At 59.1% G+C, this 25,398-nt stretch overlaps 3 protein-coding genes across 8 annotated transcripts; 1 reads left to right on the top strand and 2 right to left on the bottom strand.

Annotated features, from left to right (window-relative positions):
* Positions 1 to 1,721: 1,721 nt before the first annotated feature.
* CRB3 (crumbs cell polarity complex component 3) lies at positions 1,722 to 7,300 on the top strand. Of its 4 annotated transcripts, XM_086699312.1 has the most exons (6): positions 1,722 to 1,833; positions 2,076 to 2,212; positions 2,448 to 2,623; positions 3,359 to 3,432; positions 3,730 to 3,873; positions 4,223 to 7,300. In XM_086699312.1, the coding sequence occupies exons 3-6, from the start codon at positions 2,542 to 2,544 to the stop codon at positions 4,292 to 4,294; spliced, it is 372 nt and encodes a 123-aa protein (XP_086555438.1). In that variant the 5' UTR covers positions 1,722 to 1,833; positions 2,076 to 2,212; positions 2,448 to 2,541; the 3' UTR covers positions 4,295 to 7,300. The 4 variants fall into 4 exon arrangements, 3 of the variants coding, with proteins under 3 accessions (XP_086555438.1, XP_086555439.1, XP_086555437.1); XM_086699313.1 differs by lacking the exon at positions 1,722 to 1,833 and having other exon boundaries at positions 1,965 to 2,220; XM_086699311.1 differs by lacking the exon at positions 1,722 to 1,833 and having other exon boundaries at positions 1,968 to 2,212.
* Positions 4,788 to 13,929, bottom strand: DENND1C (DENN domain containing 1C). Of its 3 annotated transcripts, XM_086699308.1 has the most exons (24): positions 13,911 to 13,929; positions 13,571 to 13,679; positions 12,315 to 12,379; positions 12,190 to 12,233; positions 12,016 to 12,065; positions 11,671 to 11,790; positions 11,511 to 11,580; positions 11,254 to 11,328; positions 11,094 to 11,159; positions 10,938 to 10,991; positions 10,712 to 10,822; positions 9,857 to 9,957; positions 9,716 to 9,761; positions 9,487 to 9,588; positions 9,271 to 9,396; positions 8,317 to 8,421; positions 7,428 to 7,518; positions 7,296 to 7,336; positions 7,008 to 7,079; positions 6,344 to 6,388; positions 6,164 to 6,271; positions 5,912 to 5,979; positions 5,580 to 5,787; positions 4,788 to 5,469 (listed from the first exon to the last, which is right to left on the bottom strand). In XM_086699308.1, exons 2-24 carry the CDS (start codon positions 13,585 to 13,587, stop codon positions 4,843 to 4,845), a joined length of 2,412 nt encoding a protein of 803 aa, XP_086555434.1. In that variant the 5' UTR covers positions 13,588 to 13,679; positions 13,911 to 13,929; the 3' UTR covers positions 4,788 to 4,842. The 3 variants fall into 3 exon arrangements, with proteins under 3 accessions (XP_086555434.1, XP_086555436.1, XP_086555435.1); XM_086699310.1 differs by lacking the exon at positions 13,911 to 13,929 and having other exon boundaries at positions 12,016 to 12,087; XM_086699309.1 differs by lacking the exon at positions 13,911 to 13,929 and having other exon boundaries at positions 12,016 to 12,087; positions 12,315 to 12,454; positions 13,571 to 13,670.
* Positions 13,930 to 18,996: 5,067 nt separating this feature from the next.
* Positions 18,997 to 24,065, bottom strand: TUBB4A (tubulin beta 4A class IVa). The gene is made up of 4 exons (XM_086699307.1): positions 23,902 to 24,065; positions 23,245 to 23,353; positions 23,021 to 23,131; positions 18,997 to 20,553 (listed from the first exon to the last, which is right to left on the bottom strand). The coding sequence occupies exons 1-4, from the start codon at positions 23,956 to 23,958 to the stop codon at positions 19,496 to 19,498; spliced, it is 1,335 nt and encodes a 444-aa protein (XP_086555433.1). The 5' UTR covers positions 23,959 to 24,065; the 3' UTR covers positions 18,997 to 19,495.
* Between the last annotated feature and the right edge of the window lie 1,333 nt (positions 24,066 to 25,398).

Raw genomic sequence — 25,398 nt, 5'->3', positions numbered from 1 at the left:
GGGCCGGAGGCGGAGCTGCGGGTGTGGGGCGGTGTGTCGGGGATGCTCTGATATTGCACAGCCTAGGAAGCGCCAGGGTTCATTCTGGGGAGAGGGGCTGGAGAGATCAATGGTCTCAATTCTGCTTTCAGAGTTCTGCCTTGCGTGCCTCAGTTTACCCTCTGCCCCAAGGGGCGAGGTAGAGAGATATCAGGGATTTGGTTTCGTAATCCCTTTCCACTTGACCTCCCTCCCCCACTAATCCTCTTTAGGCGCCAAAGTACTCGTTTTCAACCCAGACGTGCTCAAGAACCAACCCGAGGCCATCCAGCCCTCCATCTGCCCGCCCGCTCATTTCACATCCCCCACTCGGCCGCAGAAACAGAAAATCAAGAGGCCGTGCTTTCTCCCGCAAGCTTTACATCCCTCCCGCGAGCCTCCTTTCTATGTCCCACTTAGACTGGGAAACGGAAGATCAACTGGCGGCGCGGCTGCAGAGTCGGTTTCCTATTGGCCAGAACTGCTGGAGCTGAGCCCGCCCGCCCCACCTGGGCGGGGCTTCCGCGCTGAGCTGGTGCAGTCTTGGGCCCCCGCGACTTCTGGCTGGCCGGGCCGTCTTAAAGGGGCCGCGGCAGGATCCGGTCGCTTGGCTGACTGCTCTCTCCAGACCAACCTGGGCCTCTCAGTATCCCAGGCTCGAGTGCCGATGGAGACCGGGAAACCGAACGCTGGAGGCGCGGCATCAGCCTGTCGCGCTCGCTGCACCTGCCGAAAGTCCCTCCCACTACTTTTGGGCGCAGTTTCTCGAGTCACCATTAGGGGGAGGGGCGGCCAGAAACACATTGGCGAAAAATAATAATAGCTAACATTGACTCACGGCGTTGCACAAACCCAAGGCCTTTTTACTCACCTCTCGCGTCGTCCTCGCCAAAACTCTATAAGGTAGGTGGGTGGGACTGACTTTCCCACTTCACAGATGAGGAAACAGAGGTTAAACTGCTCTCTCCAGTCCACATGCCCACTACAGGGCAAAGCAGGGATTTAACTAGACCTGGAATTCTTACCCATCGCTCTCTACTCTAAAAGTGATTAATTTCCCCTTAGCCGCTACTCTTCACCCTAGAGTTCCCAGGAGGTGGTGGTCTTATCATCATCGTCCTTTATCCCAAAATACAGCCATGAGGACCCATTTAGTCCTGCCCAGCCAGTGCTCAAATAGGTGCGTCCCAGACAAAGGAGCCTCTTCTTGAAGGTCCCCTCACAGATATTTTCTTCCTAGGTGGTCCTTGCAGGTGCCCTTCAACATGGGGAATACAGATGTTTCCCCACAGAAATGCCCCCAACAGGTGTTTTCTCACGGAAACATCCCTAGCAGGTGGGCCTCAATACACAGAAGCCTTTGTCCCGCCGCGCCCCCCCCCCCCCCGCCCCGCCATCTGCTTTAATATGACTTGTCTCATGCAGATGTTCTCAGGTCTTTTTCTCACTTGATCTCAATTCTATGCAGACACTCCCCATACAGCTTATACCCTTCATTTCACAGGTATGTTTCCCAACAGAAATCCACTCAAGAATGCATCATACAGCTCCCCTCCACCCGCCTGCCCCCAAAGGCATGTTGCAGTTAAGTATACACCCATATGGGCACGTTTTCCTATAAGGTGTACTTAAACGCGGACGTGTCTCGTGCAGCTCTTTCCGATTCATTTCTACGCAGGGATTGTTCATACAAGCGTTGTTCGTTTCATCGGGGAGCCATGCAGATGCGTTTCCAAAACAAACGTACCCTAACCCAGACGGCCGCGGTCAGGTGTTACAACGCAGGCGTGTTCTACACAGCCGTTTCCCACACAGGTATGCTTCCGTTCGTCCACACTCCAGAGATGTGGCTCAACGCACACGTCTCCCACAGGTGTGCCCGCAACATAGGTGGGAGGTCCCTCTTACCCTAGCGCGCTTCCGCCCCTACTTACTCCTCGCTGTTGTAGAATTGGGTTCCCGTTACAGGTGCGTCCCTGGCGCGGCCCCACCCCCGTTTGGCTCCGCCCTCCCATCTGGGCTCAGGTGCACGAGCCGGAAGTGCGCTCCTCTCCCAGGTGAGTGACTAAACTTTCCGGGTCACGTGAACGGGAGGAGCTGGAGGAGTCCGACCGAGCTACCGACCGACGCACCGAGGGTTCGAGCCAGGTACTCGGACCGGGCACCGGAGCAAGGTCGAAGACGCCTGGGCCAGGTAGGGAGGTAGGACGCTCGCCTTGGCCTGCCGCCCCTTCCCCCCACTTTCCTCTTCCCTTTCCCCGGCCCGGGAACGCGCCGCTCCGAGTTAATCTTTAATCTCTGACCTCTGGCGGCGGGGGCGGGGCAGGACTCCGGGGTGCCCTGGGCGGGTCACCCCTCCCCTGGGCCTGCGCCCGAGCCCAGCCCCCTCCCCCACCCCACCCCCGGCCTTTCTCTTTCTCCCGCCCCAGGTGCCGGGTCGCAGGTACCCCCGGCCCGAGATGCGGTAGAAGCAGCGCGCAGGAGACGCCCGGTTCCCGGTGCCACCAGCCCGTCGCCCGGCCCATGGCGAGCCCCGGCCTGGGGCTGCTTCTGGCGCTCGGCCTGCAGCTGCTGCCCGCCCGCTGGGGCCGGGCCTGGGGGCAAAGTAGGTACCGGCCCGGGGCGCGCACGGGGCGGGGCTTAGGAGCGCGGGTTACCTGGGACCCGGAGAGGTCAGGAACTGGGGAGCGGGCATGGGATACCTTGAGAGGCGATCAGTGCTAGGGGTTTCCTTGGGGCGATCACTGCTAGGGGTTTCCTTGGGCTGTCGCCGTCGGTGTAGAATTCCTGAGTCCCTGAGGAAGGGGGAATTGTGATCTGGGGGACAGGAGCCTCTATACCTGAGTCTCAGTATGGCTGAGGTGTGTTGGGCAGACTGGGAGCCAGGAGGAGGCCTGCCTGGAGCTCTGATCCCGGGTTCACCAGGCTGGCCAGAGGTGTGGACTCAGCCATTCAGTCCTTCTATTTCAGTTTCGAGAGCCTGGGGGGAGGTGTGAGTCAGACACTCCAGGGAAACGCAGATCCACCCAGATCCTTAAGGGCCAGGGAGGGCCGGAGAGGTGGGGGGGTGGGGGCGGAGGGCAGGGTCAGGCTCCAGACACCATCCATTATAGCAGACCCCAACTCAGCACAAACTGCAAACTGCTGTAGGCTGCTTACTCGCTGCGGGGCTCTGCTGGGTTCGGGGCAACATCAACCCGGCGGGCCCTTGCAGGCAGGGCACCCACAGTCTCTACCAGAATGAAGACTCAGCAGAGTTCTAGCCGAGGGATGCCTGAGGGAGGTGCAGTTGTGCTAAGATGGGAAGGATAGATGAGGAATAATTTGTCCCTCCCCGCAGCGCTGGACCCCCCCGTAAATGACAACAGCACCATCACACCCTCTGACCCGGGCTCCGGCTCCCATGGGGCGCTGGTGAGTTACATGTGGGAGGAGGGCAGCCGGGTGTTATTCAGGAGTACCACATGTAGCAGGTGGAGGGACCCAGAGGTGGCGGGTGCTTGGGAGGGGGGATCCCAAACATGGCAGGTGGGAGCCTGGGAGCCCCAGATGGGACAGAAGGGACGTGGGAATCCTGGGTGGAGGAACCACACCACCAGAAGTGACAGGCTTGGGGGGGAAGGGGGGACTTTGGGAGCCCTGGATGTTTCTCAGGTGAGGGTGGACAGGGTCCCCTGGCTCAGGTGAGCACACCTGTCCCCCCTCCTGCAGTCTCAGGAGGCCATCACCGCCATCATTGTGGTCTTCTCCCTCCTGGCCGCCTCGCTCCTGGCCGTGGGGCTGGTGCTGCTGGTTCGAAAACTTCGGGAGAAGCGGCAGACACAGGGCACCTACCGGCCCAGCAGCGAGGAGCAGGTGGGTGCCCGCGTGCCGCCGCCCCCCAACCTCAAGCTGCCGCCGGAGGAGCGGCTCATCTGAATGCCGGGGCCCCGTTGTCGCCTCCACCGCTGCTCAGGACTGCCCGGCGCTCGCTCACACACAGCAGCCGCCACCGAGAAAACAGCCTCTGATGGTTCAGGAGGACTTGGGGGGCCACGGTGCACCTGCCTGGTGGGCTCGGTGAAGCATGCCACCTTTGCTTGACTGCCTGCAACTGGGGGGTGCCAGGGCTGGGGGCCCGCCTCCCCGCTTGCTGCACCATTTCGCTCGGCTGTCTAGCCCGCTGCCACACAGGCCCAACAAATCCCCTCTCCTTTCCTTCCAGTTCTCCCACGCAGCCGAGGCCCGGGCTCCCCAGGACTCCAAGGAGACAGTGCGGGGCTGCCTGCCCATCTAGGTCCCTTTTCCATCTCTCTCTCTCTCTCTCTCTCTCTCTCTCTCTCTCTCTCGCTGTGTGACCTTGGGGGAAGGCAGAGCCCTCTCTGGGCAATCAAACCAACTAGTGCTTAAGAATAGAAGGGAGGAAGGTGCTTCAAAGACTCTGCCCCTGAGGGGAAGGGAGGGTGGTGCTGCTTACATTTTTTATATATATATATATATACATATATACATAAATCCCATAGTGAGATATAATAAAACTTTTTTTTTTTTTTTTTTTTTTTTTAAGCCGGTGGAGCAGGAGTCAGGCTAGATGGAGAGGACAAACTCAGGGCTCATAGGCTGTTGAGAGATGAATTGTAAGGGTGCAAGAATCCAGGGGGGGCTTCCTGGAAGGGAGGGGCTTCCTGCTGCACCTGGGAGCCAGCTGGAGGAGGAGGAGGGAGGTGGCAGATGGGGTACGTTTCTGAGCACAGAGAGGGCCCCCAGATAAACTCACCAGGAAAACCAGCTTTGGGCTCATGTGACTTTATTGAAGGACCAGGGTCTCCTCTGGGACCCTGATTCTTAACCTTCAAAACACTTTTTAAGCTCAGCGACTCTGGGCCGGCTCCTAGCCTGGGACTCCTGCCAGTCACTGTCGGGTGCAGCAGGGGGTCTGAGGGCTCCTGGCCCCTTGGGGCACTGGAAATGAGCATGTTCTGCCAGCATGACCTCAGATGGCTGGGACCTGGGGTTCTCTGGGGAACCAGGATCTGAGGAAGAATCAAGGGGCTCAAGGGGTTGGGATGTCCAGGTAATATCCAAGTTGGGCTTTGTGGGGACCAGAAGTTGGGGGCTTTCTGGAGGGCTGGACTGGGTGGGTGCTGTGGACAGCTGAGAGCAGGGGCTCTCCTGGGCTCTGGGGTCTTCAGCTGCCTTGCGGGGAGGGGAGAGATGTAGGATGAGAAGATTGGACTCGGGGTCCCCTGGGCTGCTGGGGTCTGCAGAAGCTGGTGAAGGCAGCGATGGAAGAAGGATGGTTTCTTGGCTGGCCTCCAAGGCTGGCTGGGAAATAGGGTCCTTTGAGGAGGTCGCGGCATCCGAAGACTGGAGGGTTTGCTGAGATGGCAGGTCAGCAGGCAGGGACAGGGGCTGGGGCTCTGGAAGTTTCTCATCTTCTGGTTGCCATCTTGGTCTTTCTGCTATGTCAGGCTGGGTGGGGGTAGGGAAACGGGCAAGTTGCTGGTCTTCAGATGCTGGAGAAGGCTGACAAGTCTGATGGACTTTTGGCAGGGGGGTTGGACGGGGGCTGGGGCTCTCACCAAGCTGAAGCAGCTGTCTGTGTCCTCTCTGTGACAGCAGTCCAAGCTCTGGCTGGGCCGCAGGCTACCTGTCCTGCTGGCTCCCAGGCTCAGACTGTCCAGAATCTCGCCCAGCAAATCCAGTTCTTCTCCAGACCCCAGGAAGCTGCTGTCCAGAGCTTCCTCTGCCCATGGGTCCTGGGCCTCCTCAGGGCTCAGAGCAGGTGTCCTGGGTAAGGATGGGCAGCCCCAGATGTCTGCCCAAGACCCCTAGTCCTAATGGGACTGCTCTGGAGGTTCTGGAGTTTAGGGACCTGGCCTCCCTGCCCCCTCCCCCTGCCTTTGAGTCTCACCCTTCCTCCCGGGACTCAGAAGGTCTCTCTTCTAGTCGCCGTCTCCTGCTGGGGCGAAGGGGCCGGTTCTGCGAAGGACAGATTTGGAGGGTGGGGCCTCAGGAACTACAGATTTCTGGAGGAGGGTGTGTGGTAAGTGGGCACCGAACACTGGGGTAGGTGAGCATGTGAGCAAGAAGTCTGGGTGTGGACAGAATGGGAGAAGGACAAGGTGGCGTTAGTGTTGCAGGGTGCTGGGGGAGACGCGCTTACCTTTCCAAAGTGCTGGGTGATAGGCAGGCGCTGTTGCAGGCGATCTGAGCGGCTGGTGAGGGACGGGGCTCTCAGGGAGCCCCCCCTTTGCCGGCTAGAGTCCCCATCCTAGGAAGAGGGTGGGTGAGCCGGGTGGGTGAGCCCTTCTCCACTGCCCCGGCCGTTGGCCACCGGCCTTACCTTGTACATCAGAAGGCTGTGCACACCCTTCAAGCCGCTCTTGGCCTACGGAGGAGCCACAAAGAGAATTAGACTCCGCAGTGCTTTGAACCTGGGCAGTCAAGAGCTCGGCTCTCCGTCCCCTAGGATCACTGTCCTGCCATCTGTTCACGTTTGTGCTACACGGACCACCTGAGAAGTCAACACAGGCTCACCCCTTGCCTAATAGAAAAGAATTCCTAGAGGACATAACCACTGAACGAAATGGAGAGTGGCAAACACAGAACACTGTGAGTGGTGTCAGCATTCAAAAGACAAGCAACAGATGAGACCCAAGGGACAATCTGGTGCGGCAGAGGTTGGCCACAGGAAACTTCGGGGCTCGGGAGAAAAAGAAACACAAGGGCAGAGGCTGGGACCGTAGTGTCTGAGGACAAAAGATGTTCGCCAGTGAATCTTGGTTGTCAGTTTTAAGTGGGGTAGAAATGATCCTGGCAGAAATGAGCACGTAACTGGAAAATAAAAGCGCGAAGACTTATTTAACTGCCGGCTTGCTTCTGATAAAAAGACATGTTTGCACTTTACATGTGAGGTTAAAATGTCCTGTCCCCACGAGGGGTTGCCATGTGCCTTGTCCCCTGGTCTTCGTGACCCCCGGTCGGTGGCCTGTGTCGTGTAGCCTCACCGAGCGGTACATGTTTTTGACAGCTGGTTGAGTCTTGGCCTTGACCGAATGCAGGAGAGCACCGCCACCTTTCTGGGGAGACAGAATGGCAAGGGAGAGAGACTTGGGCCTCTGGGGTTACCCCAGACTCCACCTCGTCACCCCAGCTGTGTGAGGCTGGACGAGCCCCTCTCCCTAGCTGAGTCTCCATTTCTTCTGTCTATAAATGAGCATAACGGTGACCCTCCCTGGGGACTGTTACGGGGCTAAGTTAATCCCATAATAAACACTAAGAGTGCGGTGTTCTACCTTTAGGTTGTCTGCCCAGAGCTGGTAGGAGTAAAGTGCGCCTGCAGTGAGGAGAGGGGTGGTCACGGCTGGCTGGCGGGCTCAGGCGGGGGTGCTGGTGGGGCGGGGCTCCGGGCTAGACACAGGGCTCACCTGAGGAGGCCCCATTGCAGGTGATCTCCTGCTCAAAGAGATCTGAGAAGCCCTCTCCTGTGTTCAGCTTCTCCAGTCGGCCTTCGATGAACTGGGGGTGGGGGAAGGGTCAGAAAAGGGCTGCCTCCGCCACTTTTGAATGGGAGGACCCAGGATTCTGCTGGCCCTGCATCTCTGGCCTCCGGGCCATCCCTGGCCCCTCCAAGGGACTCGCCTCCGGGACCCAGGAGTCTGGAGGCGCCTCAGGAAGCCAGGAAACCTCCCCCCACCCCGCACCAAGTCAGGACCAGTCAGGGACCAGACCCCGCCCCTCATAGGGATCCGGAAGTGGGACTCTGACACTCCCGACAGGCCTCCCTCCAAGTCGACCCCACCTTCAGGGGCCCGAGAACCCATCCCTACACTGATGGACCCTGGAGTCCAGCCCACCTCCCAAGAACCCCAGAAATCCGGCTCCGCTTCTCCACGTCCGGATAACCCAGGAGTCCCCGCCCACCTCCTCTCCGGCAAGGGGAGGGCGCACTCAGGACACGCCTCCTTCAGAGTCCCGCACTTACACCCACCCACCCCTGACCCTGGATGCTCCATCCTCAGGGACCCAGGAATTTAGTCCCACCCCAATCTCCCCAGGAACCTGGAAGTAGATCTCATCCCTCGGGAGCCCAGGAGTCAGGGGCTCCCATCTTTAGCGACACAGTTCAGTCATGCCTCCCCCACCCGGGGACCCTGAGGGCGGGACCCCCCGCTGGACCGACTCTAGTCTCGCCCACGGAACCCAGGCATCCGCCCCTCGGGGTCCGGCTCGCTCCCAGGGACCCAGGGTTGTCCTCCCCAGCCCCTACTTAGCCCCGCCCCCGGCCCCAGCCCCGCCCTCAGGGTTCTAGCGCACCTGTTTGAACAGCTGCAGGTGCACAGCTCTCCGATGGAAGGCCTGCAGGGGCGCCCCCGGCTTCTGGGCCAGGAAGGCCTCTTCACTGAAGGTCACAGGCTGACCCTAGAAAAAAAAAGACCGTGACCTGATCTTCCCGTGGCTCTCCTGGACCCCAACTGTCTCCCTTATTGGCTCACATATCTATGTAGCAAGGTTGAGCGCCTACTGTGTGCCTGATCTTGCGCAGGGTCTCGTGGGCCGCAGGGAGGTGGGAGCCTTTGAGGAGGAGGAGGGCGGGACCTGACTCAGGTGCTCACCATGGGGGAGGACAGACAGTAGGGGGCGAGGGTGGGAGCCCCTTGAGAGAGAACTCGAGGGAGATGAAAGTCCTAATCCAGGCGGGCAATCATGGGGGCCAGAGCAGGGTGGAGACAGAGGAGGGGAGAAATGGGCAGATTTGGGATGTGTTGTAAAGGCAGAGCCAACAGGAATGTCAGATGCTCACACGATAGACCCCCCCCCCCAATTTTTAGAATAGTTGTGAAAACGGGGGTGGGGAAGTTTGAGAGTCAGCAGATCCTGAAGTCCTGGCTTCAACACTTACCTGCTGTGGGACTTCTCCAAGCCTTGGTTTCCTCATAAGTAAAATGGGACCATAATGGTATCTAGCTTATCACACTGTTGTGAGCATTAAATGAGATCATAGTAACAGAAAAACCTAGCATTTATTGAGGGCTCACGATGTGCTAGGCACTACCCAAACATTTTGCATATGCCCATTCACTGACTCACGGGACCCTTTTGTGAGGGTGCTAGTGGGATCCCATTTTACAGATGGGCAAACAGAGGCACAGAGTAAGAGCTCCATAAAGGCTAGGCATTTATTATTATTATTATTATTATTATTATTATTATTATTATTAATCTTTCAGGGACCCACGAGGCCTCTCCCTCGGCCTACCCGCTGCTCACCGGGCTGCAGACGAGCGCATCGCGGTATCCCCCGAAGAGCAGGGCCTGGGCTTTGAGGAAGAGACGGGACACCCCTTCCCCGGGCGCCAGGGCAACCTTCCTTAGCCGCAGCCTCAGCAGGGACACCTGGAGGACAAGGGGGCAGCTGTGAGCCGGCGGGTGTGGGGCCTCCCCTCCACCACGCGCAGGGGGAGCAGAGAAGGGGGTAACACTGACCACGTCTGGGGGCAACGCTTGCACGTCGTCGAAGGGCGTCTCTAAGGTATTGGAGTCCACGTTCATCATCACGACTTCCTCCAGGGCTTTCTCCCGCACTCTCTGCATTGGGGAGTGAGGGTGGGGACGGCCGCTCAGGGCCCGAGGATCTCTGGCGGGGGCAGTTATTTGGGGGTCCAAAAGAGGGGAATCCCGCAGGCCGCTGCGGTCCAGGTCCGCTCTCACTCACCTCGGCGAGACTGGAGTGCACTCCGATGAGGTAGGGCATGGGCGCACTGCAGACGACCGAGGGGACAGGGTCATGCAGGCGCCGCCCAGGGGTCCCCAGGACCCCAGGCCTCTGCCCCAAGCCCGGCCCCCCGCCCCTCACCAGCAGTAGTCCAGCAGATGCGGCGGCAGCGTGGGGATCAGCACGTGCTCCCAGTGCATGGGGTACAGGAGGGCGCAGGACGCGTGGACGCACGAAGTCAGCTGGGGACAGGTGGGGGGCCGTGGAGTCAGGGCCTGGACCCCCAGCTTCAAGGAACCTCTTCGGGACGGTGGCTCTCCCGGCTCCATTCCCCACGTCCCCAGTCTCCTGTCCCTCTCTCCCCCTCCTCGCCCCTTGCCCACCCCCTACTGCGTGAGAGGTGAAAACTCAAATCCCTTTAGGAATCCTGTGACGGCCAAGAATTCGGCAAATTACAGGGCTTGGAGCAGTTGGAGCCAGGACTCAGCGGGTCTCAGGCGCTCCCTTTAGGGGGCGGGGCTAATATACAACCCTCGGGGAGCTCTCTCCGCAGTGGTAGAACAGCCCACTAACTCCACCCACAAAGAGGCGGGGCTAGAATTCAGCTTCCTTAGTCCCGCCCCTAGGGGAGGAGCCGGCGTTCCTCACCGCCCCCCTTCCCCCACCCGGGTCCTCCTCCTAGAGACCCAGCTACAATTTAGAGCTCCCCCCCACCTCCCCGACGGCACCCTCCAGAGGGGCGGAGCCAGCCTTGCTCTGGCCCATAGTGGGTGGGGTCTGGACCAAGCGCTCCCAAAGAGGGGGCGCTACAGCTCAGCCCACGCCGATTCCCCCCGCTAAGGGCGGAGCCAGGATTCCACTCCATCCTGAGGCTCAGAGGGGCAGAGCCAGGCCTTCGCCTCAGGTCTCGCCCAGAGGAATTAGACTGGGAATCCGTCCCGTGGTCACGGCCCCAGGGGCGAAGCCCCACCCCCGGCCCGGCTGGCCCCGTCTCACGGTGCTCAGCTTGCTGGCGGTGAGAAGGACCCTTCTCTCCGCCAGGAGCGCGGCGAACAGCCCCACGATGTTCTCGTCTGTCACCGCCACCACCAGCTCCGTTAGGTTCCTCTGAGGATCAGAGAGAAGCGCTGGTCGCGAGGGACCACAAGATGTGACAGCCCCCTCCGGGTTTCGGGACCTCTCACCGCCCCCAGAACTCCCTCCCAGGTGTCCGTCCACTCACGTTCTCAGGAATGGATGGCAGGCGGCCAGAGTCGGGGGCTACGAAGCAGGAGAGCTGGTGGTGGGGGGGGGGGGGGGGGATGAGCGGGGGCACCGATCAGTCAGGGGTTGGCCTTGCCTGGGGGCCCAACCCAACGGGGTCCCCAGTTCTGCTCACCGGCCTGCTGTTCCCAGGGGCAGGGGGCGGGATGCTTTGTGCACTGGAGATTGTCACTCCGCTGCCCTGGGAGAGAGGTGTAGCTGCGTGGTCCTCGGGGCTGGGGTACAGCCTCCCCACCCACCTAAGGTCCGACGCCCAGGGATTGGGGGCTACTCACCAGCTCCACGGAGACCTGGGTCCCAGGCAGGGGCTGGTGCAGCAGATTTAGAAGAAGTTCCTCGACCTCAGAGACCTGGGTGGGGGTGGAGTGTCTGAGCTGGGGGGGGGGGGGGGTGGGTTGAGGATTGGCTGGGGCTAGGTGGTCTGGGAGGAGCTGAGGGGCTCAGGTCAGGCCTGGGAATTCTGAGCCTGGTGGAGGGCTTGGGAGGGTAGAGGCTGGGACTCCCACGGGAAGAAGAGGGAGGCTGGTCTCACTTGGTCCTGGGCCAGGAGGTCGCCCACTGTGTTCAGCAGCTTGTAAAACACCTCAAACCAAGGCAGATGGCTGTGGAGAGGGCGCGTATGTTCCACGAAGTGCCCCCAGGCCAAGGCCCTTCCCACCCACCCCCCCCCCCCAGAGCCCCAAATCTCACACCTGAGGATGCACAGGCAACTATGGGCACCAGCCCGTAGGTGGCAGAAACCAAATCTGCGGGTGCCGCTCAGGTCGGTGAGGGCAAAGGTGAAATGTTGTACAGCTGGGCTGGGGGGCTCCCTGGAGGTGGGAAGGGCTCTCAGAGACCCAAGGGTCCCAGGTCCCCGAACCACGCCCCCACCCCAGCACCAACAACACTCCTACTGCTGTGTCCACCAGTCTGGGGCTCTGGGTGTATAGATCCTTAGTTGTCAGGGTCCCTGAGTCCCTGGGTCCCTGGGTGTTTGTGGGGGTCCCTGAGAAGTCTGAGTCCTTGGGTTCCTGCAAGTAAGCTTCCTTCCATACCTTTCCACATCAAAAGGGAAGCAGAATTTAGGCACCATCTGCATAGCTTCCTGGGGATGGAGAGAGGACACACTGCTTGGCCATTCGGGTTAGGCCCCACCCCTGGCCAAGACAATCTCTTCCCCTGGGGGGACTGGCCCTGGGCCCAGGGGAGCCAAGAACCAGCCAGCATACCTGGTCCCTGAAGTCTGGGGGAAACTGCCGCAGGATGGGGGGATCTGTGGGAGAGCGGGCTTCTAAGTTCAGGGCCCCAGACCTGCCCTCCACGTCCCCACCCCCACCTGATGCCCCCAACTCACCTTCTTGCAGGGAGGCAGGGCGGGCTGCTTCGAAGAACCAATCAAACACGGCAGGTGGACCCCCTCTGTGGGGCAGGAATGGGCTTTAGTGGGTCCAGGGGCTTCCTTCTGTGTCTGTGGTTGTGTCTGCAACTCTGTACCTGTGTGTGTGACCTCAATGGTTTGTGACAGTGAGTAGGTTGTGGGATGCTGTGCGAACAATAGTATTGATGGTGTGTGCGTGACGGAGAAGTGTGAAGCACCGAGTGTGACTTGTGTGCATGTGTGGACATGACGTGTGTGAGCCTGTGACTTGTGTTTATGTGCTGTGTGACTTGGGTGAGCACACAGGTGTGTGTGCACATGACTTGGGTGAACATGCAGGGGTGTGTGTGTTTGTGATTCTCTCCTGTGTTTTCCTGGAAGGATGAGACTGACCAGTGTCGGTGTCCGGTCGATGAGTGTGTGTGACCAAGCCAGCGTGGGGACAAATAGCATCCACAACTTCTTGTGTGGCTGTGAGTGTGGCTGGGTAAATGTGTGAGCATCTCTGTGGTCTGGAGACCAAGAGACCCTGCCCGTGTGTCTCTGGCTGGGAGACTTCATGGTGGCCCAAGGGCTGACCCCAAATTTGTCATCAGAGGAAGGAGGGCAGCATGCCCTTGTGCCCCTGGGGGCCCCGCACTCTTTACTGCCTTCGCTTGCCCCCCCCACCCCCCACCCCACAGAGGATGCTGGAGCATGCCCTTGTGCCCCTGGGGGCCCCGCACTCTTTACTGCCTTCGCTTGCCCCCCCCCCACCCCCCACCCCACAGAGGATGCTGGGTCCTGGGCTCAGGGACAGGGACAGGGAGACCAGAAGGGAGACAGCACAGGGATGGGGAGTGACTATAGACACACAGAGCCCCGGACACGGGAACCCCCCAGCACTTCACTCTCATGCTGGCATGGTCCCACACGAGCACCCAGGCACATGGACCCCACACAGTCTTCCCTCACCCCCAACCCCCGCTCCCTGCTGACCCCCGGAAGCCATGTTCCTCATCACTCTGATACACCAAGAGGTGCCTGCTCAGAGTTGCAAACTTAGTTACCCAGAGCCGGAAGGAGAAAGAAAGAGAGGGAAGAGGGGCTGAGAGACATGCCCCAGTCCCAGCCACCTGCCCCTGTGGCTCACAACCCCTCCCGGGCCTGCCCCACCCCGGCTCCCCTTGGCCCCAGCCCAGGCCTGCTCTGGGAATCTTGGTCCAGAGAGTGGGGGAGGGTGTAGCTCTTACTCAGCTCTGGATCCCATGGTCCCTGCGGGGCCGCCGGTGGGGCCCTCGCTCTAGGGGTCCTGGGGGGCCTGTGCTTGCGTAGGGCTGGGCCCTGAGCCGGCTCAGCTTCCTGTGTGGCCGGGAGAGGAAGTTTAACGGGTGACGTCCCAGGAGGGAGGCCCCCGCCCCCACCCACTGTGAGAGACCCAGGCATCCTGTCTCCTAGCCCTCCCAGGGATGGGTGGGTATGGGTGGTGGGCTCGGAGGCCAGACCCCCAGCACTGTCCTGCCAGGCCAGGGCACCTCTGACCCCTGACATCATACCCAGGCCTCCCTCTGTGTGTGGCAGCCAAAGACTCACAACTTGCCTGAAATGCTTCCTCTTCGCTCAACTCTACTTTCCTTTGGTCTTTCTGCATCAGCCATTCCCTTTAGGACCACCAGAGGGAGCCAGGCTGGAGAGTGAACGCAGGGGAGCCAGGGAGGTGGAGAGACAGCACTCAGAACACAGGTAGAGGCAGGCCACACACACACACACACACACACACACACACACACACACACACACACACACCTCTAAGGTCTCCAGCCAAGACACAAGTGGAGATGAGACTGAACAGAGAGCTTCATGCCCCCCTTTCTCTCCAGGGAGGCTGGACCACAACCAGGACTGCAGATGGACGGTGCAGATTACTTGGCATCCGTCTCTCTCTCGCACAGTCTTAGACATTGCTAGAGACTGAATGTTTGTGTCCACCCAAAATTTACATATTAAATCCTACCCCCGCCACCGGGGTGATGGTATTAGGAGGTGGGACCAATGGGGGACGATTGAGCCATGGGGGCAGAGCCCTCATGAGTGGGATCAATGACCTTATGAGACCCCAGAGAGCCCCCTCCCCCCTTCTGCCACGGGAGGACACGGTGAAGAGACAGCGGTCTCTATGAGCCAGGGAGTGGGTCCTCAACTGGACACGAAGTCTGCCGGTGCCTTGATGTTGGTCTTCCAGTCCTGAAAATTGCAAGAACCAAATGTGTATTGTTTATAAGCCACCCAGCTTATGGCATTCTGTTAGAGAAGCCCTAATGATCTAAGGCCTGGAGTCTGGGAGGAAGTTCAGCTGAGTGTTGACCTCTCTGTATTAATTATCTATTGCCGTGCAACAAGTCACCCTAAAGCGAACAGCATAAAAGAACACCCGTTTGTCGTCTGGCAGTTTCTGTGGGGGCCCGGACGCTGGGCACAGCTCAGCTGGGTCCTCTACTGCAGGATCTCTCAGCTGTAGCAACGTGTCCCCTGGGCTGTGGTCTCATCCGAAGGACCAGGCGGCAAATGGTCTGCGTGGAAGCTCACTTGGTGGCTGTTGGCAGCATTCAGTTCACTGTGGATTGTGGGACTGAGGGTCTCAGGTCCTCGCTGGCTGCTGGCTGGAGGCTGCCCTCGGTTCTTTGCCACACGGACCTTCCCAACATGCTGCTTCCTTCACCACAGCAAGCAGGCTGAGAAGACCACAGAACGTATCAAGGCAGAAGTCAGTCTTTTGTAACTTAATCTTGGAAGTGACATCCCATCATCTTTGACATATCGAAGATGATACGTCAAGAAGCCATCACCAGGTCCAGCCCACCCTCAGTGGGAGGGGATCACACGGGGGCATGAATAGGTGAGAGGGGCCTCACTGGGGGCAGTCTGAGAAGGCACCTTCTCTATTCTCTGGGCCTTCATTTCCCCACTGTAAAATGAGGAAATCACGGGGCGTCTGGGTGACTGAGTCAGTCAAGTGTCCAACTTCGGCTCAGGTCACGATCTCACGGTTTGTGGGTTTGAGCCCTGTGTCTGGATCTGTGCCGACAGCTCAGAGCCTGCAGCCGGCTTTGAATTCTGTGTCTCCCTCTCTCTCTGCCCCTCCCCTGCTCATGCTCTGTCTCTCTCAAAAATAAATAAACGTTAAAAAGATTTATTAAAATGGAGAAATCAGGACATGTACAGTGGAGTTGCTCATTCATTCAACAAAGAATTACTTGAGGGTCTGTGTTGTATCAGGCTCTTCTGGGCATGTGGTGACCAAGGTAGACAAGATTCCTGTCTTCATGAAGCTTACATTCCAGCAGGCAAGGAAGAGGACAGACAAGAAACAAGACGAGATCATTGGAGTTAGCAATAGGCATGAGGAGTAAATGAAACAAGATAGTTGATGGAGAGTGACTGGGTGCTAATTTTAGATTCGCCAGGGAAGGCCGCTCCGAGAAGTGACATTTGAACTGAAGCCTGCAGACCAAAGTAGCAGAATAGCATGGGCAAAGGCCCTGAGGTTGAATCGAGCTTGATTTGATTGACCACAAAAAGAAGGTCACTGCAGTTTCAACTTAGTTGAGTGAGGGGGAGGATGATGGAGAGGTAGTCAGCAGGGGGGCGGTGGAGAGCAAGGTGAGAGTTTGAGTTTCAGTCTGAGTGTGAGGAGAGTCGTGGCAAGGTTTTGAACAAGGGAGCGGCAGGCTTGGCACGTGCTATTTGCATATAAAGGCTCCTCTCTGGCTGCTGTGGATGAAGAACACACTTCAAGGGGACAGGGGTGGCAGCAGGGGGTCCAGGGAAGCGATCGGGAGGGGGGTTGTCTGGATGCGCAATAATGGAGGCTGAGACCAGGGTCCGGCCAAGTGGAGAGAAGGGGTCAGATTTGGGGTGTCTTTTGGAGACAGAGGCAACCAGACTCAGCAAGAGATAGGAAGAGCGTGTTGGGCACAGGAAACGGGGAATCAAGGCTGATTCAGATCTGGGGTCTGAGCAACTGCACGGTGCCATTTGTCAGAGAAGGGGATGCTTTGGGAGTAGAACGGGGAATTCTTTTGTGGCCACATTAGGTTTGAGAGGGTAAAGAGAGCCACGCTCACCGCCTGGTCGGTCCGTTTTCTTTCTGCTCTACCAGCCAGCTCTGCGCTGTGCTTGCTGAAATGCGGGTTGCTGGGGACTGGCATCCAGGCTGTGCTCCCCACACTTCTTCCTCGAGGCTGCAGGGGGACCCGGTTAGTCAGGGGTCTGGAACCCCGGTCCGGGCCAGGCGGCCTAGCACAGAGTGGGGTGGACGTAGCTGATTGGCTCTCAGCAACTCTCCTCCTTCTTTCTCTTCCTCCTGGTTTGCCTCCCTCGGTATTGCAGAAGCCAGAAAATTAAAAAGCAAAAAGATGGGGCGCCTGGGTGGCGCAGTCGGTTAAGCGTCCGATTTCAGCCAGGTCACGATCTCGCGAGGTCTCGCGTGATCTCGCGTGAGTTCGAGCCCCGCGTCGGGCTCTGGGCTGATGGCTCGGAGCCTGGAGCCTGTTTCCGATTCTGTGTCTCCCTCTCTCTCTGCCCCTCCCCCGTTCATGCTCTGTCTCTCTCTGTCCCAAAAATAAATAAACGTTGAAAAAAAAATTAAAAAAAAAAAAAAGCAAAAAGACACAAGAACACAAAACCCCACAACAAGCCAAAGCGTTTCCTAGACTTCTTTGCCGCTCTGGCTCTGGCAGCACATGAGGTTCTGTTAACCAGAAATGCTCACGAGAGATTTGCAAGGCAGAAGTGAAAGCAGAAGTCTGTGCGTTTGTACCTATTTCCAGCGTTGTGCGGCGTTGGGAGGTGTGCTTGGATTCTGTAATTCTGGCGGCGGTGCCTTTCCCACCGAGCAGAGGAAGCAGTTCCCCGGTGGCTCAGCTCTGTGGTGTTCTGACCTGTTCCAGGGCTACTCAGAACGTGGCCTCAGAGGCAGTAGCCTCACCCAGCATCACCTGGGAGCTTGTTAGAAATGCAAGGTCTGGGGGCGCCTGAGTGGCTCAGTCGGTTAGACACTCTCGATTTCAGTTCTGGTCATGATCTCGTGGTTCATGAGTTCAAACCCCAGAGCGGGCTCTGAGCTGACAGTGCGGAGCCTGCTTGGGATTCTCTCTCTCTCTCTCTCTCTCTCTCTCTCCCACTCTCTCTGCCCCTCCCATGATCTCTCTCTCTCTCTCCTTGAAATAACTAAACTTTAAAAATGTTTTTTAAAAATGCAAGGGCTGAGGCACCTGGCTGGCTTAGTTGGTGGAGCGTGCAACTCTTGGTTGTGGGTTTGAGCCCCATGTTGGGTGTAGAGATTATTTAAAAATAAAATCTTAAAAAATGTAAAGTCTTGGGCCCTACTCCCCCAAACCTATTAAACCGGGAAGTCTAGGGTGGGACCCAGGAAGCTGTGCTCTGGCCAAGTTTTCCTGGTGATTCATTGATTCTTTTCTTTTCTTTTCTTTTCTTTTCTTTTCTTTTCTTTTCTTTCTTTTTCTTCCTCCCTCCCTCCCTCCCTCCCTCCCTCCCTCCCTCCCTTCCTTCCTTCCTTTTTCTTTCTTTATCTTTTACTTTTCATTATTTGTTTAAAATTTATTTTGAGAGAGAGAGTGTGAAAGCAGGGAAGGGGCAGAGAGAGAGGGAGAGAGAGAATATCCCAAGAAGTCTCCATACAGTCAGCCCAGAGCCTGAAGTGGGGCTTGAACTCATGAACCGCGAGATTATGACCGGAGCTGAAATCAAGATTTGGACGCCTGAGTCACCCAGGCGCCCCCCCCCCCCCCATTATTTTTTTTAATGTCAGCTTTACACCCAACTTCGGGCTTGAACTGACAAGCCTGAGACCAAGGGTGGTATGCTGTACCGACTGAGCCAGTCTGGCACCCCTTGCCGGTGATTCTTCGGCACACTGACGTTTAAGAAATACTGGCCTGTGGTCCGCTCTCTTAGTCCCTCTAACAATGCCGGAAGCCCCCAAATCCTTGTATTAAATCCCTTTCTGCTTAATACGCCTATGATGGCCCTTGTCCTGAGCTCTGGCTGACAAAGGGGAATCAGAGTTCTAGACTTAATGTGTCTAGAACCCCAACCTCACTGCTTGATGGCCATGGGACGTTGGGCAAGACTGTGTGCAGCAAATCACAATTTCCAAAGATGGTCACAGAGATGTCTCCCATCCCACATGCCCTTCTGGAATCTTTCTTCTCTACCCTCAAGGGGGTGGAGTCTACATCCTACCCCCTTGAACCTGGGTGGGCCTTTGTGGACCCCATCGATCAGGAGTCCAGAGGACGCTATGTGACTTCTGCAGCTGGGTCAGAAAAAGGCAACGTAGTCTGCCCTGCTCTCCTGGGATGTCTGCTCACGGGGAACCTGCCACCATGCTGTGAGGATGCCCCAGCTGACTATGCAAGGGTACTGATGCCCTCCGTCTACCCACCCCATCTGAACAAATGGAGGCTGAGACCACAAGCGGCTTACTCAACACCACACAGTTAGTTAGCAAGACAGCCTGCTCTGTCCCTCTCTGAAATCTCTGCCGCCCTCCCCAGCTCCCCCAGATCAGATGTCCCTTCAGCACCCAGGTCCATCCCATAAAGCTCCCTTGCTGACCCTCCCGCGGGGAGATGATACAACGCACAGGGCAGACACCTGGCAGGCCACCAGTTTATTTATTGCGGGTGAAGCAGAGGGGAGAAGGCCGGGGAGGCTTGAGGGCGCAACGCCTTTTGCTCACATGCTCCAGGGCTTCTTCCTCGGGCGGCGGCAGCCAGCCCCCCACCACCCTGGCAAACCAAGGTTGGCTAGGGCCGAGGGGAGGGAGGGGCGGGGAGAGAGGGGAGGGGCGGGAGCCAGAGGGAGACGAGGCAGTCCTAGGGGAGGCGGGGCAAGGCCAGAGGGGTGGAAAGTAAACTGGGAGCACAGTGGGGTCCGTGGGGGAGGTCAAAGGTGAAGGAGAGGTCCGCGCGAAGGGAGGCTCCCGGAGAGTTAACGGTGGGGCTCACGAGGGGGTGCGTGCGTCCACGTTAGAAGAGCTACGGGGAGGGCGCCCTCGGGTCAAAGGTCACCCGGGAAGCGCGAGGCTCGGAGGGGCGGGCCCAGAGGCGGGGCGAGGCCGGGTTGCAGCGCGGGGCGGGGGGTGGGGGCGGGGCCTAGGCCACCTCCTCCTCCGCCTCCTCCTCGAACTCGCCCTCCTCGGCCGTGGCGTCCTGGTACTGCTGGTACTCGGACACCAGGTCGTTCATGTTGCTCTCGGCCTCGGTGAACTCCATCTCGTCCATGCCCTCGCCCGTGTACCAGTGCAGGAAGGCCTTGCGCCGGAACATGGCCGTGAACTGCTCCGAGATGCGCTTGAACAGCTCCTGGATGGCCGTGCTGTTGCCGATGAAGGTGGCGGCCATCTTGAGGCCGCGCGGCGGGATGTCGCACACGGCGGTCTTGACGTTGTTGGGGATCCACTCGACGAAGTAGCTGCTGTTCTTGCTCTGCACGCTCAGCATCTGCTCGTCCACCTCCTTCATGGACATGCGGCCGCGGAACACGGCGGCCACCGTCAGGTAGCGGCCGTGGCGCGGGTCGCACGCGGCCATCATGTTCTTGGCGTCGAACATCTGCTGGGTCAGCTCGGGCACCGTGAGCGCGCGGTACTGCTGGCTGCCGCGGCTGGTGAGCGGCGCGAAGCCCGGCATGAAGAAGTGCAGGCGCGGGAAGGGCACCATGTTCACGGCCAGCTTGCGCAGGTCGGCGTTCAGCTGGCCCGGGAAGCGCAGGCAGGTGGTGACGCCGCTCATGGTGGCCGACACCAGGTGGTTGAGGTCGCCGTAGGTGGGCGTGGTCAGCTTCAGGGTGCGGAAGCAGATGTCGTACAGGGCCTCGTTGTCGATGCAGTACGTCTCGTCCGTGTTCTCCACCAGCTGGTGCACCGACAGCGTGGCGTTGTAGGGCTCCACCACCGTGTCCGACACCTTGGGCGACGGCACCACGCTGAAGGTGTTCATGATCCGGTCGGGGAACTCCTCGCGGATCTTGCTGATGAGGAGGGTGCCCATCCCGGACCCCGTGCCCCCGCCCAGCGAGTGGGTCAGCTGGAAGCCCTGCAGGCAGTCACAACTCTCGGCCTCCTTGCGCACCACGTCCAGGACGGCGTCCACCAGCTCGGCGCCCTCCGTGTAATGGCCCTTGGCCCAGTTGTTGCCGGCTCCCGACTGGCCTGCAGAGGGAAGGGGACGGGACGGGACGGGGTGGGGGTGGGGGTGGAGAGCGCGCAGGGGTGTTACGGGGAGAGCTCCCCCTCACCCCGGCCATCCTAGGAGTCGAATAACAGCAATGAAATTATTATTGTGTTAGCGTTACTGTGGGTCGTTCTTGCAGTCTGCCTCTATCCTTGCTGGCTTCTCATCCAGCAGCCAGAGGGGATCCTGGGAAAGCCGGAAGCCATTCATGTCCCGCTTTGGCCCAGAAGCCTCCTGCTTTAAGCTCAAAAACCAGCTGGGTCTTTGAATAAAAGCCCAAGCCTCTCCGCCCCCACTCGGCCCACAGGGCCCTGCAGGACCTGCGAGCCGATCTCCCTGCTCTCACCTCCTCTCTCTTTTCTGGCTCACTCTTCTCCAACCAGAGGGTCCTCCTTGCTGTTCCTCCAACACACCAGGCCCAGTCCTGCCCCAGGGCCTTTGCACATGCATTCCCTCTGCCCGAAATGGTCTTCCCGCAGATACCCACATGGCTCTCTCACCTCCTTCAGGGCTTTGTCACTCTCACTGAGGCTTTCCTGCCATTTCTTATTCCTCTTCCTTGCCTTTTTTTTTTTTTTCCCCTGAAGCACTGACAAACTTACGTGTTCTTGTTACTCATGTTCATTGTCTGTAATCTCACCGGGAAATGTGACCTCCAGGAGGGCAAGGATTAGTATTAGTGGATGGGCCGGTATTTTTGTGAAAAGGTTAACATTTCTTCTCATTCCCTCCTTTGACTCCACCCTGGTCTGACCTCATCAACCCTATTCTGGACTGGTTCCCACCCGCCTCCCCACCCTCTACAGAACAGTCTGTTCTCCTGCCAGCAGCCAGAGGGCGTCTGTGAGCACCTGAATCATGTCCCACCCTCCCCTACCCACAATCCTCCAGGGCTCCCACTTCCCTGGGGGTACAAGCCCAGGTCTTCCCTGCAGCCCACAGAGCCCTGAACAACCTGCCCCTACCCTGTCTCGTGCCTGCACTCACCTCCTCCCTCTCTCTCCCTCGTCCACTCTGCTCTAACCGCATCGGGCTCCTTGCAGTTCCTCCAGCACACCAGGCCTGGTGCTGCCCCAGGACCTTTGCGCCTGCTGTTCATTCTGCCTGGGATGCCCTTACCCCCAGGTACTCACATGGCTGACTTTTCTTTCAGGTCTTTGTGCCATGTCACCTCCTCAGAGAGAAACGGGATTGCCAGGTAGTTGGTCTCCTGACTCCACACTTTTACCACTGCCTCCCCACCCAGGCTCCCAGAAGCCTTCACATCTATTGGTCCCGATGGAGCCACCCATAGTTATCCTAGACTCCCTCACACCCTTTGGTCAACATTGTTTAGTCCTTCCACAGCCATATCCCGAGGACGTATTGTATGCCATACCCACACGGGAGCATCGTTATCTTGCTGAATCATCACACAGACCAGAGAGGGGAAGTTGTTTGTCCAAGGTCACACAGCCTGTCCTGTCAACGCGTAGACTTCAGACTCTATAAACCACCCTGCTCTGAGGAAGAGAGGTTCCCCGGGGTGCTGAGGGAGAGGGTGGAGCCCCGGGGTCTGAGGCCAGGTGGGTGGGTGTGTGCAGCCAGCCTGACCTGGGAGGCACTAGGAACAGTGTCACTGAAGGATGTTCACAGAGCGTGTGTGCCCCAGGAACCTGAGTGCCACAAATGTGTCTGCTGTCTTCACATGTGCTATTCCCTCGGTCTTGCACATCTTTCCTCCCTTCAATGCCTCTTGGTCAGTCTGGGTCCTACTCATATTTTAGGCTGCAGGTATTAACAGTGATCGTGATAATGAAAAGTACAAATGCTTATGTGCTTTTTCCTCTCTGTTAGATACGGTTCTGAGTGCTCTCTGCAGATTCACGGCTTTAAGCCTCACGATTGTGATGATGAGTAGGTCTTTTTTATAATCTCTGCTTTAAAGATGTGGAGACTGAGGCACAGAGAGCTGAAGGAGCCTGTCTACAGTCACCCAGCTGACTTTCAATCAGTGGCTGAGTTGTACTTATGTAGCTTCTCTGTTGCACATCCCTCCCCTGGGAGGTCGGCTCCAATAGGGTAGAGAATCTTGTCTGCTTTGTTCTTCTGGGGTGACGGCAGGGCCCGGTATGCCGTAGGTGCTCAGTAAGTTATTTGTTGAATGCGTGAAATGGCAGAACTGGCATTTTCACCCAGGCAGTCTGGCTCCAGTCCATGCTGTTAAATTAAAATGCCACCTCCTCCAGGAAGCCTTCTCTCCACCCTCCTCCCTATCAGATGCCCGTCCTGGGCTCTCACGGTGGCCTGTGTGTCCTCCATCACAACCCTGACTGCCCTGTTCACCTCCCCCGCGGGGCTGTGGGACCCCGTGGCCACCAGAGTCTCCCAAGCTACGTGGGGGGATTTTTCACCAAGCATTTGGAAGTCAAAGGAGCAAGGGGGCTTCCTGTGCCTGGAACTCACCAAAAACAAAGTTGTCGGGCCGGAAGATCTGGCCGAAGGGGCCAGAGCGGACAGAGTCCATGGTGCCCGGCTCCAGGTCCACCAGCACGGCTCTGGGAACATAATTTCCTCCTGCAGGGAAGCAGATGGAGGGCGGCTGGGGGTTGCGGGAGTGCCAGGAACCAGCATCCTGCCCCCTCCCAGCCTCCCCACCCCCACTTCTGCAGGTGCCCCCGGGCCCCTACCTGTGGCCTCATTGTAGTACACGTTGATTCTCTCCAGCTGCAGGTCACTGTCTCCGTGGTATGTGCCGGTGGGGTCGATGCCGTGCTCATCACTGATCACCTCCCAAAACTAGAGGGATGGCGGGGGTGGGGGGGGGGAAGGGTAAGGGCAGAGGGCGGGGAAGCGGGCGGCCAGACCTGTCCCTGCCTCTCCGGGCCCACGACCTCCAACCGCCTTCCTAGCTGCCACCTGTCCCCAAGCAAGGCGAAGGGGGGACCTAGAGGCATGGTGGGGAGGGCAGGCATGAGGCAGCAAGAAGGGAGAGGTGGGGGCGGGGGTGGAGCCGAGTCACCACCTCGGCGGAGCCTGCCGGTGTCAGCTCGCCCAGGCTGCAGCGTGCGGGGAGGGGCAGGGTCCCTTTGTGCGCGTGGAGAGGACAGTGGGCCAGCTGTGCAGCCAGCTGTGGTCAGCGGACGGAAGGCTGGGCCCCACCCCCACAGGCCTCTTTGTTCCCAGCCTGGCCCTGCCCCCGCCCCCCCCCTCCCCTAACCGTCCCCGGGGTCCTGGCCTCCCGCGGACCCCATCCCTCCGAGAGGCCCCAGGTGGGGGAGCTCTGCGGAGCCCGTGGACCTGCTCGGCTCCTCTCGGCCGCCCTCGAGGCCCCAGCCCCCGCGCACCTTGGCTCCGATCTGGTTGCCGCACTGGCCGGCCTGCAGGTGCACGATTTCCCGCATGGCGCTGGTGCTGATGGTGGACGCGGCGGCGGCGCTGGCGCTGGGAGCTGCGGCGGCGGGACGGGAGGTGGACGCGGCGGCGGCGGCGGCGGCGAAGCAAGGTCCCTGCGCCCCCGGGGCGCCTCTATATGAGCGGGCGGGGCCCGCGTCACGGCCGGTCACCGGCCCGCCCCGCCCCCTGGTCCCGCCCCGGGACGGAGGGTGCCGGGGTGGAGGGATCTCCCTCCCCAGCGGCTGGGAGACCTCCGGGGGCCCAGGCTGGGGCACGCCGGGGCCCCGTGCGCCCCCGCCGCGGGCCGTGGGGTGAGGCCCCTCGAGCTCCACCTAAACATTTCCTCCCCCACCCGCTCCACCCGGCGACCGGGGTCTTGCGGGGATGGGGCGGGGAAGGGAGAGCGCCGAGTAAACGAGCTGCGGATCGATCCCGTCTCTCCCCCATCCTCCACCCCCCCCCCCCCCGGGCGGCCCTGCCTCAGTTTCTCATCCGTAGCCTGCCTCCTCCTTCCGTGTAGGTCTCCTTTGCCAGAACCCTTGCGACAACCGAGAGGACCCCTAGTGGGGCGAGCTGGGGGGGCTCCGGAGCTGCGGTCTGTTTTGGGGGGCGGGGGGCGGGCGGTTCCTGGAGGACTTGTCCTGGAGCCGCATAGTAAGTGACACCTGGATTTTTCTTTCATGTTTGGCTGGGGATGCTTGTGGACGCTGATGGAGGTTGTGGGGGACAGTGCGCTCCCCCTGGACGCCTCTGTTGGGCTTTGGGTCCTTGGCAGGTGCGGCCAGCTCCAGCCTTGCCTGGCGTTGAACCTCAAGGAGTAAGATTTACAGCTGGATTATACATGGGATGGATAGATAGCCCCTGGGACTGCCTTGCCGCCCCCCCCCCCCCCCAATAGGCACCTCTCTTCGCCTTACCTTGGCATTTCTTGTTAGCTGAATGACCTTGCACGGTCACTTTGCTTGTCTTTGGCTGAATTTCCTTATCTGCAAGATGGGGCGGTCAATGCCTGCCCTCTAGGGCCATGGGGAGGGTCTGATGAGATGGCCCAGTTAACAAGCCAGGCCCGACTTTCTGTGCACAGAGTAAACAATACATTGTAGCTGTTGGTATTACAATTATTATCAGGGGCTGGACAAGACTTTCTGTGCTGAGCCTGCAGTGGAGGCCAGACCCCTTGGGGCCACCTTCTGCTGACCTCTAGCTGTGCCACGGGCGGAAGCCTCCTCCTCACCTCCTCTGCATCCCCCGTGGCCTCCAGCTATTGGGGGGGGGGGAGGTTAGTCAGGTTGGCTACGTGGCTGGGACCTCAACATTTGCCGGGGCTTCTGGTTTTGACCCGTGGTTCTCAACAGGGGGACACTTGGCCATGTCATGTCCAGACAGGGGGTGTGTGTGGTCCTGCCATCTAGTGGTGAATGTTGCCAAACATTCTACAAGGCACAGTT

The sequence above is a fragment of the Puma concolor genome, chromosome A2 (genome assembly GCF_028749965.1).
Source record: "Puma concolor isolate L17-30 chromosome A2, mPumCon1.1.hap2, whole genome shotgun sequence".
Taxonomy (NCBI): Eukaryota; Metazoa; Chordata; class Mammalia; order Carnivora; family Felidae; genus Puma; species Puma concolor.
This window is presented reverse-complemented; position numbering and strand designations above follow the sequence as displayed.

Coding starts and splice junctions, on each gene's coding strand:
- CRB3 (XM_086699312.1), top strand. CDS start 2,542: ATGGCGAGCCCCGGCCTGGGGCTGCTTCTGGCGCTCGGCCTGCAGCTG. Junction 3,433..3,729: donor CCGGCTCCCATGGGGCGCTG/GTGAGTTACATG, acceptor CCCCTCCTGCAG/TCTCAGGAGGCCATCACCGC. Junction 3,874..4,222: donor GGCCCAGCAGCGAGGAGCAG/GTGGGTGCCCGC, acceptor CTTTCCTTCCAG/TTCTCCCACGCAGCCGAGGC.
- DENND1C (XM_086699308.1), bottom strand. Junction 10,823..10,937: donor TGCCATCCATTCCTGAGAAC/GTGAGTGGACGG, acceptor TCTGATCCTCAG/AGGAACCTAACGGAGCTGGT. Junction 6,272..6,343: donor ACAGCCTTCTGATGTACAAG/GTAAGGCCGGTG, acceptor CCCTCTTCCTAG/GATGGGGACTCTAGCCGGCA.
- TUBB4A (XM_086699307.1), bottom strand. CDS start 23,958: ATGCGGGAAATCGTGCACCTGCAGGCCGGCCAGTGCGGCAACCAGATC. Junction 23,354..23,901: donor GCAACCAGATCGGAGCCAAG/GTGCGCGGGGGC, acceptor CCATCCCTCTAG/TTTTGGGAGGTGATCAGTGA. Junction 23,132..23,244: donor GTACTACAATGAGGCCACAG/GTAGGGGCCCGG, acceptor GCTTCCCTGCAG/GAGGAAATTATGTTCCCAGA.